The sequence below is a fragment of the Wolffia australiana genome, chromosome 2, assembly GCF_029677425.1.
Source record: "Wolffia australiana isolate 7733 chromosome 2, ASM2967742v1".
In the NCBI taxonomy this organism is placed as follows: Eukaryota; Viridiplantae; Streptophyta; class Magnoliopsida; order Alismatales; family Araceae; genus Wolffia; species Wolffia australiana.
The window spans coordinates 24874545-24886018 of NC_135836.1; the positions used below are offsets into that span (position 1 = coordinate 24874545).

Consider the following 11474-nt stretch of genomic DNA (forward strand, 5'->3'; position numbering starts at 1 on the left):
AGATCAATCTCCAGTACAGCTCCAAAGATCAGATTTCTCAAGCTGATAATCAGGCTCATTTTTCTTTTCTTTCTTCTGTCATCATCTTTCAAAATCTTTCATCTCTCTCTCTCTGTGTTTTTGAAAATCGAAACTGCTCTGTTATTGATCTTTCAAAATTGTTCATCTCATCTCTCTATCTTTTTGAAAATCGAAACTGCTTTGTTATTGATTTTCAAAATCGTTCATCTCATCTCTCTGTCTTTTTGAAAATCGAAATTGTTCTGTTATTGTTTTTCAAAATCGATCATCTCTCCATCTGTGGAAAATCGAGATTCATTTGTCTGCTGAAAAATGAAATTCATTTTTTTGTTTATTCTTTTCTAAATCATTTGATTCATCAGTCTGTTGAAAAATCAAAATTCATATGTTGTTATTCTTTTATAAATCATTCGATTCATCAGTCTATTGAAAAATCGAAATTCATCTCTTGTTATTCTTTTCTGAATCATTTGATTCATCAGTCTATTGAAAAATTGAAATTCAGGACACTGTTTCTAAAATCAAAATCTCTGAACATCGTTTTTAAAATAAAATTTCAGAACATTGTTTCTAAAATCAAAATCTCTGAACATCGTTTTTAAATCATTTTTCAAGAGAAAAAAAATTCAGATCGACAGTTCAGAGATTGAATTTTAAATTGAATATTAAATTCTTTAAACTGAGAATCAAATCTTATAGTGAGATATGTTGAAATTTTTGTGATCTCTCTGAAGTGTGATTTTATATCCTACATTGATAACTGTTAAAATTTCATCTTAAATTTCTGAAGTGGGAATCAAATACTATCTTCATAACTGTTTAAAATTTCAGTTTGAAATCTCTGAATTGCAAAGAAAATCCTACAGTCATAACTGTTAAACTTTCTCTTTAAAATCTCTGAATCTCAAAATTGACTTCTAAAATAACTGTTGATTCTGCAGATTTTAATATCCTTGTATTTGAAATCAAAAGATAAAATCGTTACTTTGAAATTTTACAATTTCAATTTTCAGAAATTTGAACTGAGTATTAAAACTCTTGACTGTTGAATCTGTGTCTTACAACTCCTTTATCTCATATTGAACTTTAAGACAGTGATTGTTGAATATTTCAACTGTTGTGAATTTCAATATCCTTACCTTGAAAATTTTATTGTCCTAAAGCTAATCCTAAATTCTGGGTTAACTTGATCTGAATTTAGAGAATATAATTCTGGTGCAGAAGTGAAAATTTCTTGTTGAGATTGGTATTGTTTCTTAGCTAACTTCTCAGGAACGTGGAAGACATTTTGTTTGAATCATTTCAAGAGTTCTTACAGCATTTGTGAGACTAGAACTACTACCTCAACTAAAGGCGATTTTTGGAAGCTGGGAAGGACTTGAGTGGTCCAGTGGAGAAGAAGTGAAAGCAAGGATTCCTTAAAAGGAGCTAAGGGGGTTCAAGGACATTCTTGTTTTTCAATTTTCTAGATAGGAGGTATCCGTGTATCCCTATTACCAGGCTGTTTTAGCTTGGGGGGCTATAAACTTGGTTAGGGACATATTATAACTCCGGTTGGATACCCCGGGACAGGAGTAAGGGATTAGCCCTAACCTGTATAAAAATTCTGGGTGTCCACCTCTTCCCTCTAGATAATTAGATATTAAAAAAATAATAGTACAATAAGTAAATTAGGAAAGAGGGATTGGTCTAATTCACCCCCCCCTCTTAGACCATTCGTAGGATATAAATCCAACAAATAGACATTTGAGAAGAAGCCTATTAGACACTCCCCTGAAGTTTGTGAGTGTATATTGTCCATTCTCAGCATCAGACATAACTCTTCAAATCTCCAGGCATATGGACCTTTGATTAAGATATCCGCCCATTCTTGAGTAGAAGGAACATAATGTGAGCAGAATGGTTCCCACTCCAACTCTTTAATGAGGTGATAATCAACCTCAACATGTTTGGTGTGGTCATGTTGCACTTGATCATGGGCAATGCTGATAGCTGCTTTATTATCACAAAAATTGAGTAGGTTGATCATAAGACCACTCCAATTCTGCTAGAATATTAGTAAGCCATAGTACATCGCAAATACTTTGAGCAACAGTATAAATTTATGCTTCAGCACTGGATCTAGAAACAACAGATTGTTTTTTGTAGCACCTTGTAATAAGATTTCCATGAAGAAAGTTTCAATACCCAACCATTCATCACTGATCGACATGGGAACCAACATAATCAACATATGTATAACCTTCCAAATGAGGGCCACCTAGACATTTGAACTAAAGGCCAAGTCCAATGGTACCTTTGAGATATCGAAGTACATGGTTGGCTGCATGCATATGTCACATCTTTGGATTATAAATAATTTGGGTCAAAAGTCCCACTACATGTGCAATGTCAGGGAGAAATTGTGTTAGATATATCAGCTTGCTAGTCTTTGATATTGTCCTTGATCAATAGATTCCTCGTGATCTGTTGTAGATAGTCTATGATTCAAATCAAATAGGAGTGGTAAGATGTTGTGAGTCCTCCTTCCCAAGCTCTTGAAGAAGGTTGGTAATATATATCTGTTGGCAAAGAAAAATACCAGTGCCAGAATATGCCACCTCAATACCTAGGAAGTAACGAAGTGGTCCAAGGTGTTTGACATCAAATTCACCAACAAGATGTGTAGCCAACTGATCCACTAAATGACATTCATTACCTGTAATAATAATGTCATCGTCGTGAACAAGGAGGATTACTCCCCCAGTGGGGAATGGCAATGGAAAAGAGCGTGCAATAAATTCTCAACCAAAATCGAGTATTTTCAGAAAAAAATGGGAGGGGGGAAAGGGATATCCATTTCTTCATCACGAATTGTGATGTCATGATGTCATCTTTTTCAAATGATTAGATTCATTAAAAACAAAACATACAAAAAATTAATTGCACATGTCAAAAAAAAAAACAAGTTGCACATGTGTAGAGGAAGGAATCTTCACACAATATGCATACAGCTATATTCAATGAATGCACATTTTTTGATATGACCACTAATGTTTTAAGTAAATGAGAAGACTTACAGATAATAAAAACATCCTAATGTTTTTAACTAGCTTGTAAACAGGTGACGTTTTAAAAAGCCGTTCTAGTTGTGATTTAATTTTAAGAACAGCTATTATCATATTGTTGATGAGACATCAGTAGTCACTATAGTTCCATCCTATAATATATTAGACATGCTAGCTTGATCAGGGACGATCAGTGTTGTTTCCAAAATATGTCTACATTATATTTTTAAAGTACCTTTATGTTTTGGAATGCATGAACACGACACTTGATGAATGATGGTCAATGACATGTCTTGTTACTTGAATGTTATACAATTACAACAATAAGCAAAACCCACGAAAAATCATTGATAAAAAAAATCTTTAGATGAATCAGAAACACAGACAAATCTGATTTCTATTTCTTCCACAAAAAAGTATGAATTAGGAAAATATCTAAATTACAATACCGCATACTTGTCTAGTGATATATCATTAATTGATGATCGATTATATCTTCCAAATTATATCAAAATATTATTAGTTCTCAATCTTAAGAAAATTAAGAATCAGAGAAAATAACTTCACCTAGTGTCGAGCAATCCCTAGAACCATGACTTGTTATTACAACCAAACATTTAAATTTTTTTACCTACAACAAGGTTTGGATCTTGAACATCCACGAAATATCACATGATGAAAATTTAAAACATTAAAAACATGAATCATTGTTGTGATATGTGCCATTATATCTTACTGAACCAATGTCAAATTCTGTGGATTCTATGCCATTCAAAAAAGCATAAAAAATGATGTACCTTATGGCAACAAAATTAAAGGCTTTGATGAAAATTATACGTGGTATTTAGTTCTCTGAAGCCAGGTTATCATGTAGTAGAATATAATGTATAAACCAACTTGAGAAATTGATAGGTAAAACATGACTATTAGCTAGAGCTTACAATCATCATGATAGTTTTGATTTCATTGACGCCTTTAGTCCTGTCATTAAACATACTTGAATCTGGTTGATTTTGGGTATTGCTATCAGGAAAAATTTCAATTAAATATTTATAGATGCATTTTTGCATGCAGATATTATAAAGCCATATACATGGAACAACCTCAAGAATTTCATACAATCTTAAATATCTTGTTCAATTCTGTCACTTAAAAAAAATTAACCAATGCTTTGAAACAAACTCTGAGAGTTTGGTTTAATAAACTGCCTTCTTATATTAAAAATCTTGTTTTTATTGGTTAAAAAAAGATACTTTTGCTGTGAATAGGTAGTAGCCAAGAATCTACGCATAAACTTCATAAACACGAGGGGCAGCATACAGAGGTCTTGACAAAACCTCTTTCTAAAATTGGATCTCTAAGCTCCTGGGACACGCTCAATGTTGCCTACGCCGCCGCTAAGCTAGTCGGAGACGTAAAAGGAGTTCTTCTCGAGAGAGCGACAATGTCAGTCTCCTATCGACCAATAGGATTTTACCAAATTTTACCCTCGTAAAATTGAAGAGGATAAACTATCGATTGATTGGATTAAATTTAGACGGTACAGGATTCAGTCCTGGAAGACACGTTATGACTTATCATAGTTTAGTATAGATAGTTATCAAGAGTATGGTTGGAATACAATCTTTGTAACTGAGACATATATGCTATGACATTCTTATAATTAATTCGTCCAACCGTGCGCTTGCCGGCTAAACTGGCTAGAAAGGGCCGCGTGAATCGGCAATATCGTGCACTGTGTCTCTCTTCCTTTTTAAATTCTTCTCAAAAAATTTCGGCACCCTCTCAAATCTATGACTTAGATACTAAAACATTTTTATAATTAATTCGTCCAACCGTGACTTTGTCGGCCAAATTGGCTAGAAAGGGCAGCACGAATCGCCAGTACCGTGCATTGTGTCTCTCTTCCGTTTTAAATTCTTAAACATTTTCAGCATTCTCTCAGACCTAAGAAGTAGATATTAAAACATTAGTAAAAGTAATTCGTCCAGCCGTGCCTTGATGGCCGAATTAGCTGGAAAGGGCCGCACGAATCGGCATGTCGTGCGCTGTCTCACCCTTTTAAAATTCTTCTTGAAATATTTCAGAATCCTCTAAAACCCAACATTTAGATACTAAAACATTTTTCAAATTAATTCGTCCAGCCGTGCCTTGCAGGCCGAATGGGCTGTAAAGGGCCTCACGAATTGGCAGTGCCGTGCAAGAGATAACCATAAACTAGATAAAACTGATAATCAAATTATCTCGTAAAATCATTCCACCTACAACAAACTTTCTCCATAAAACTTTACCCATAAAATATACACATGAGAGAGAGAGAGAGGGGGGGGGGGAGAGAGAGAGAGGAGTTGGAATTTCTGGAATTTTTTATTATCCATGAAGCAGTTGAGCCTTCCGTATTTGACTCATTCGTGACGAGCATAACGGCGGTCAATGATGATCCGTTCTACTTCTCTTACTTTCTCTGTATGACTATCTCTCTTCGTATCTATCCTCTCGACGTCTCCCAATTAGTTCTCTATCCAATGGGCCAGGACTGTGAACGTATTAATGTAGTCGACAGACGCGTCCCGAGTTAAATGTTTTGATGGGACTTTCGCCGTGGCGCCCAGGACGATGCAGTCTCCATTAACTTCCGTCTCTTTCTTATTAATTAAAATAGCTGGATAAATATACAAATACGAGTATGTTCGTGATTCGTCAGTGCATGAGCACAAGGAATGGAATTTTCAATTCAGGGCAGGGACGAGGAATAGACGACAGGAGGATTACAGGGGAAAATAACGAAAGAGAAAGGCCAAGCATGATCCTACGACTCCCGAAAGCCGGCAAATTGAGGGTCGCGCGCGATGATACTTTCATACTGCGGGTGCTCTTTCACGTACCTTACCACGGCATCGTTATCGTGGATCCAACCATACGCTTCCATATACGGGTTGGCGGTGCTCTTGGGAGGATAATTATCAATGCAGTCGGCCCAAGCGCCGGCGTCGTCGAGATCTCTGTTCACTTCCCACAGGCAGCTGTTGCACTTGAATCCCGCGCCGAAGCTAATCATCATAACCCGGTCTTTCTTCTTCAACCTCTTCTTCGCCTCCATGTAGCAGAGGACGTACCAGAGGCTGCTGGCGGAGGTGTTTCCGAAGCGGTGAAGAGTCATCCAGGCCGGCTCGAGGTCGTACTGGTTCAGCCCCATGCTTCTGCCGATACCTTCAATCACGGCGGCGCCGCCAGTGTGGAGGCAGAAATGATTAACCCCCGCCTTAAAGTTCACCTTCGCCGTGCCTTCTGTCTGCACCTCCTTGGTGCCTTTGATTCTCTGCAAGTATTTGTTCATGGCGAAGAGGAAAATCTCGCGCAGAGGGAGAATCCTCGGCGCTAAGGTCCTCAGATTCTCGAAGAAGGCTCTTGTCGCTGCCTTGGGGAGATTCTTCCCAAGGTGTATCCCTGGCTTCCCTGAATCGTCTTCCTTCTGCATGCAACAGTTGAAGGCGTCGTCGTCCGCGCCGATGTGGGTTCGAACCATGCACTTGAGCGTCAGCTTAGCACGGTGTCTGCCGGAAAAGATCCATGATAGTTTCAGATAAATCCCAAAAATCTTAAACCTAACACCCTGCCGACAAAAGTTTAAGAAGAGCAGCTTGAATCTTAGCGAGATATCATACGCACGACACACCAAGCCCTTGCTTATAAGCTTTCAGCACATTGATAGGCGCTTAAATCTTAAGAAAAATTGGAACCCAAACCTGAATTTCCGAGAAAATAGAAAATTTAAAAGGAAAAAGTCGATATTGAATCCAATCCTTCGAATACCTGAAACTGGGGTCGTTGGTGAAGAGCATGGAGCAGCCGCCAGAGCGGAAGAGGCAGTTTCCAAGGAGCATGGACTTGTCGCGGCCAGAGTACCAGTTGGGGGCGATAGACTCTGAGCAGAAGACCAGAACCTTCATCTTGGAGTGCGATTTCAGCAGATGCTCAACCAGATCGACGGAGATCAGGCTGGCGCTACAGCCCATGCCGCTGATGTTGTAGACTTTTATATCCTCCCTCAACTTGTAGCGGTTAACTATTCTGGCCGAGATGGAAGGAGGGGTTGTGATCATGCAGACATTAACCACTAATGCGTCGATCTCTTGCGGGGAGACCCCTGTCTTGCGAAAGAGCTCGTCGAGGGTGGCGACGTAGCAGGCTTCCATCTCGTCTAACCCATCCTGAAGAGTGGGCGACTCTTCCCTCCCCTCGATGATGTTCTTTGGGCCATAGGTGTCCTCGCCGATGCCGGAGTTGACTATGACTCTGAGGAGAAATTTGAGCTCCGGTAGGCCCAGATTCTTGTTCCTTAGAACGATGTCCCCGGCCATAGCCGTGGGTATTTTTCTGTCGTCGTTGGGCTTGTAACATACGTAATCCACGAGGTAGCACTTCTGCCCTCGTCGCTGATTCCACAGCTTCAACAGCAAGAAGAGCCCGTAAATCATCAGAGAAGACGAAAGAAGAAACATTGTTCCCGCCTCTCTTCCCAGGATCTCCATTTCTTCTGCTATAGCTATACAATGCGTAGAGAGTAGACGACGGAGAGAACAATGCCTTGCGGCTTCAAAGAATAATTTCAGAGCGACACGTGACTTATAACGAGGGGAATCGGGCGAGACATCAACTTGGGTGATTAATGCGAGCCCTAATGACCCACCATCGCCCCAACCAACCGATGCAATAGCGGGTCACGGGAAAGCCCTCGACTCTTCTTTTCCTTGTGGAAATGACTCGTAGAGGCAGACTTTACGGGGTAATATGCTATGCCCATTACCAAGGGAATCAGTGGTTTTGACGACGGGGTTACGCAGTATTGATGTTTTTCTGTCTCTCTCCGGTGGCAGTAGCTCGTTGGACCTGCGCCCACAGCCCACCATGTGGTGACCGTGATCTGTTCCGCCGCTGCCAGCGGCGGATGCGGCGGTGAAGGCGAAAAGAAACGCCTTCTAGAGCTTGTTCTTTCGACTCTTCTCCCTCTTCATTGCTGATTAAATGCGCTCACATCGAGCGGCCCGTCACTCTCTCTCTCTCTCTCTCTCTCTCTCTCTCTCTCTCTCTCTCCCTCCCTCTTTTTGTTCATTCATATCTTTCCTGTTCACTTCTTTTTCCCGAGCTGGAACAAGTCAACTTCGATCTCGATCCTTCTACGGCTACTTTCGCTGCCGGCGGACTTGCATGTTAATTACGTCCGTATACGAGGGTGCTGCTTTCCCGCGTGCTGCGAAGTTTTGGCACGTAGATATTGGAATTAAAAAGTATTGAGCAAGTGCATTATCCGTGGCTCCGGCGTTTAGAGACGCGTCAGATCTGCGTTGACCGCAGCTTGTCGTGCTTGTGGTTTGAGACGAGTTCATCCATCCATGATAAAATAATCGCATATGGTCGAGTGAAAGTGTTCGTACTAAAATTGGTTTGCTCCCATATAATAAGCCGGCGAGATGGCCTCATAAATGAGCTAAAGAAGCCGGGGTCTCATCGAAACAGATGTAGCGTTGACAAGTTCTTACATTGATGTTGCTAGAAATAATGGAGAAATGACACTTTCTTAATTTTTTTCGCGATGATTAAGACCATAAAGCAAGATGGATGTCCGAATCGAACCTGTACTTAGTCCCTTATTGGGATGTGATGACAGTTAGCGGGTTGAAACTGGATTAAATGAAGGGAGGCAGAGAAGACGGGCACGGGTACCAATCAATTCATGCGACGAGGAGTACAATACTGCAAAATAAAGTAACAACCAAATTGCCAAATAGATAATTTCTTATCTGTGGGCATGATGAAGTAGTGCCCAGCCGGTCATGAGTTTATCCTTGTGGGGGCCGAAGAATAATTGCGAATTTTGCTGGAGTAGCTGAGTTTCGTAGTCAGAGATGCCCTCTGAGCCTCGGCATCCGCATCCGATTTACTTGCCTCTGCAAGTCCATGGACCAGGAACAGTCGTGCCATTATTGGCCTTTGGAATAGACCAAAATTCTTGCCGGTTTATTCCCGCTCTTGAATGATCGCCACGGTATCATATTGTGGAACGCATATAATAATACTACTCATTCATCATCAAGATTCAACAAAAGCAGTACTTGATCTGGGCCCGGGTTACCCCCCAGGAGAAATTCACCCTTTTTTCACGTTACGGTGGGAAAATAATATTAGAGATCCAACAGCGTACCTTTTTCTTTCATATATTGCCATGTTTAGACTCAAATGTCAAGCACCATAAGTGCTAGTTTTGATAAAAAATAAACGGATGTGAAAACACAGGCGTGGTGAGGTGCACGAAGACGAGGACATGGAAACACAGTGTGGAAAAGGATTTTCTGCATTTTAGGGTTGGGTAAGGGGAGAGTCTCCGATGCTACGTTCAATGTTGACGATAAGGACATGCAGCCAACTTCTACAAGGGGCCATTATTTCTGGGGACCATCCACGGGACCGATAGATGGACTCCTTGGGACAACTATGAAAAGCCATATTATATTTTATGCGTCTTATCCTAATTATGGGCCTGACATTTAAGGTATTCTTATGAACCAACCCTCTTTCGAAATTCTCAAGTTGAAGTTGAAACTAATAACTGGCAAGCAGGGACGTGCTGGTCTTCATTTGTAATATTCCATTGCCTCATTTCACCTTCATGCAGAATGCCTATTCGGGAATGCGATATGACTTCCACCCTATGACAGATCTTAGGACAGCATTAGAAAGCCATGTTTTAGTCTTCCATTCCCGGTAACTTGCCTGATATTTTGAGGCCGTCTGATGAACCAACGCTCTTTTGAAATTCTCATTTTCGAATTTGAAACTAATATATAGCAATATGGCACATGCCGTTTTTCACTAATAATATTGAATTATTTCATTCCCTACGGAAATGAGAATTGAGAACCATCTGTAGTGTCCTTTTCGGCTGCATCAGCAGTTCAGATTACCGAATCCTATAGGGTCGATTGCATGTGCTGACTTAAGTAGACTTTTTGACTATGGTGCTTAGCTGTACATGACCCATTGGCACTAAGTCAGTCTATACTTATGTCTTCTGTTGACTTGTTCAGTGGAATTAACGAACGGTATTTTCTCTCGTGAAACTCACGAGCCTTATGTTCCCTTCTCACTACATATTTCTGCTCCAAAATAGGAGTTATTTTAGATTCCTAAAACTGAAGGAAGTCTCCTCTCCTCTCTTCTCCAATCTACAATGGTATCAGAGCGAAATTAGGCATTCGGGCATTTTTTCTGATGGAGAAATCTTCTGAACGGTGGCGATATGTCTCATTTATGTTCATTAATATAATTCGTTTATTTGTTATTATTCTCATGTGATGTAAATTATCAAGTCTCCGGATGCATGCATTGACGAAGTGAAAGATGATGAGATAAAACATAATGATGACTAGTCTTTAAACGTGTTCTAAATCTTCAAATTAAAAAGTTATTGAAGAACAGCAGTAAACTAATGGGTACAATAGGCCTATCTACTCTCATTCATATGTTGATTATGGTGGATTCAGTAGCCATCAGTGGTAACATAAATGATAGATAGTCGGCGCTAATTACGGAAAGTGTTCTTGGATTGATACATACATATCCTTGGATGGCATTATACCAGGCTGTTAATCTGATGATTATGGATCCAAGTATCTAAGTGTTCCTTAGACCCATGACAACTTGTGGATGGACGTTTGTATTTTGACTATGACCTATAAGTTCCTAATCATGGGATTCCAAATAGTCTTAGTTCAGGTACATCAACACGTCCATAAAGCTGACTGTATGGTCAAACTGGGATCACCTCCAATTGGTATAGGATGAGATGGAATCAATGAAAATAAATGTTATTAAAACCTTGGTCATGGTAGCTGAGGAGGTACTCTCCAATGTTATCTCCATGCATTGTTACAAACTTGAATGACATGTTTTATACATGCCATAAGTATTTATGGGTTTCTCATGCCGATGAATGATTATATATGCATGGTAGCTTATGGAATTCAGGTCACATGAAAGAATTTACAGAGTCCTTTGTACTCACAAGAGCACAATGTATGATTTAGCAACCCATGGGTTGGAAACTTGACTAATCCATTGGGTCAAATTGATCCTTGATTATTTAATTTTTATATATTTAAATTATTTAGTTATTTCTGATTGACTAATAAAGGTTACAGTGTTATTGGAGTTATTAAATTGACTGTTACATGAACCTAGAGGTTCCCACACACAAGGTTTAACAAACAATGAGGAATATATTTTATATGGAGGATTTTTAGAAGAAAATACCTGATTCAATATAATAGGAGGAAAGCTACATTTAAATGGTACCCATGCATCTCACTTGGATGTCCCTTCTTCATCACTCTTCAAGAGTGTCCCTCC

At 39.6% G+C, this 11474-nt stretch overlaps 1 protein-coding gene across 1 annotated transcript; it reads right to left on the reverse strand.

Annotated features, from left to right (window-relative positions):
• Positions 1–5692: 5692 nt before the first annotated feature.
• On the reverse strand, positions 5693–7684 carry LOC144700222 (3-ketoacyl-CoA synthase 12-like). Its single transcript, XM_078571674.1, has 2 exons — positions 6882–7684; positions 5693–6622 (listed from the first exon to the last, which is right to left on the reverse strand). The coding sequence occupies exons 1-2, from the start codon at positions 7598–7600 to the stop codon at positions 5878–5880; spliced, it is 1464 nt and encodes a 487-aa protein (XP_078427800.1). The 5' UTR covers positions 7601–7684; the 3' UTR covers positions 5693–5877.
• Positions 7685–11474: the final 3790 nt, after the last annotated feature.

Excerpts from the sequence above, each read along its gene's own strand:
- LOC144700222 (XM_078571674.1), bottom strand. The coding sequence starts at position 7,600 with ATGGAGATCCTGGGAAGAGAGGCGGGAACAATGTTTCTTCTTTCGTCT. Across the intron at positions 6,623-6,881 it reads ACCAACGACCCCAGTTTCAG|ACACCGTGCTAAGCTGACGC; the intron begins GTATTCGAAGGA and ends CTTTTCCGGCAG.